The sequence below is a fragment of the Mizuhopecten yessoensis genome, unplaced genomic scaffold (genome assembly GCF_002113885.1).
Source record: "Mizuhopecten yessoensis strain PY_sf001 unplaced genomic scaffold, ASM211388v2 scaffold9655, whole genome shotgun sequence".
NCBI lineage: Eukaryota > Metazoa > Mollusca > Bivalvia > Pectinida > Pectinidae > Mizuhopecten > Mizuhopecten yessoensis.
In genome coordinates, this window is record NW_018408156.1 from 1 (window position 1) to 829 (window position 829).

General features: G+C 40.8%; 1 protein-coding gene across 1 annotated transcript in view; it reads left to right on the top strand.

Annotated features, from left to right (window-relative positions):
* Window positions 1–532: 532 nt before the first annotated feature.
* The window catches only part of LOC110458620, a gene marked incomplete at its 3' end in the record, with an annotated part of 1,796 nt that continues 1,499 nt past the window's right edge, over window positions 533–829 (top strand). The window contains exon 1 of the mRNA XM_021510403.1: window positions 533–754. Within this exon, the coding sequence (XP_021366078.1) occupies window positions 542–754 (213 nt within the window). The remainder of the gene's footprint in view (window positions 755–829) is intronic.

An 829-nucleotide genomic window follows, 5' to 3' on the forward strand; every position in this document is an offset into this window, starting at 1 on the left:
TCAATTTTATTTTTGAGTTTGTTATGAGGGTTCACCGAGACTCTCCGTTTATTTATTTATTTATTTATTCGTGTGCATGTGTTTTGTAGTCTTTTTGTGTCAACTTTGTGATTAATGATAATAAATAGAGGTTCTTATATACCGCTTTATCACAACCTAGTTTGTAGGTCGTCTCAAAGCGGTTTACAAATTATTATCCGTGGTTATAGGGCATTTGCAATCAGCCAATATCTTTTTCAACTCCCTGGGGAGCATACAGCCGGTGCTGCCATTTCGGCGCTCACAGCTAGCATTTAACAATTCTAGCACTGCGCAACAACCTACTCATTTACACCTGAGTAGACTGGAACAAGTGGAGTAACATATCTTGTTCAGAGATAAAACATAGTGCCTTGACGTGACTCGAACCCGCAATCCTTCGGTCACGAGCCCGGCGTCCTACCACGAGACTAATATGCCTTCTATAAATCGTTTAATCTTGTGTTTTATACTGGTGTTGCTTTAATAATATTTTTCTGATTTAATCTCTTGTCGAACAGGTATGCTGCAGTCGTATTGCAGTGGTCAGTCCGATTTGACCATACAGGAGCGAACCTTCGGGTCAGCTGTTGTCCAGGCAGTCACTGACCGTATACGAGACAGCTGTATCTACTCCGATGACCGATTGTTTATCAGACGTTTGGCCATTGTCCAGTCTGATGACGGCAATATGGTCACTACCTACAGAAGCGGATACTTTGGCGGTATATGGCAGGTTAGTAACATCTTAAAATATTACCTGTTGGAAATGCGACTTGCAAATAGTGACCAATAAATGTATGTTTATTAT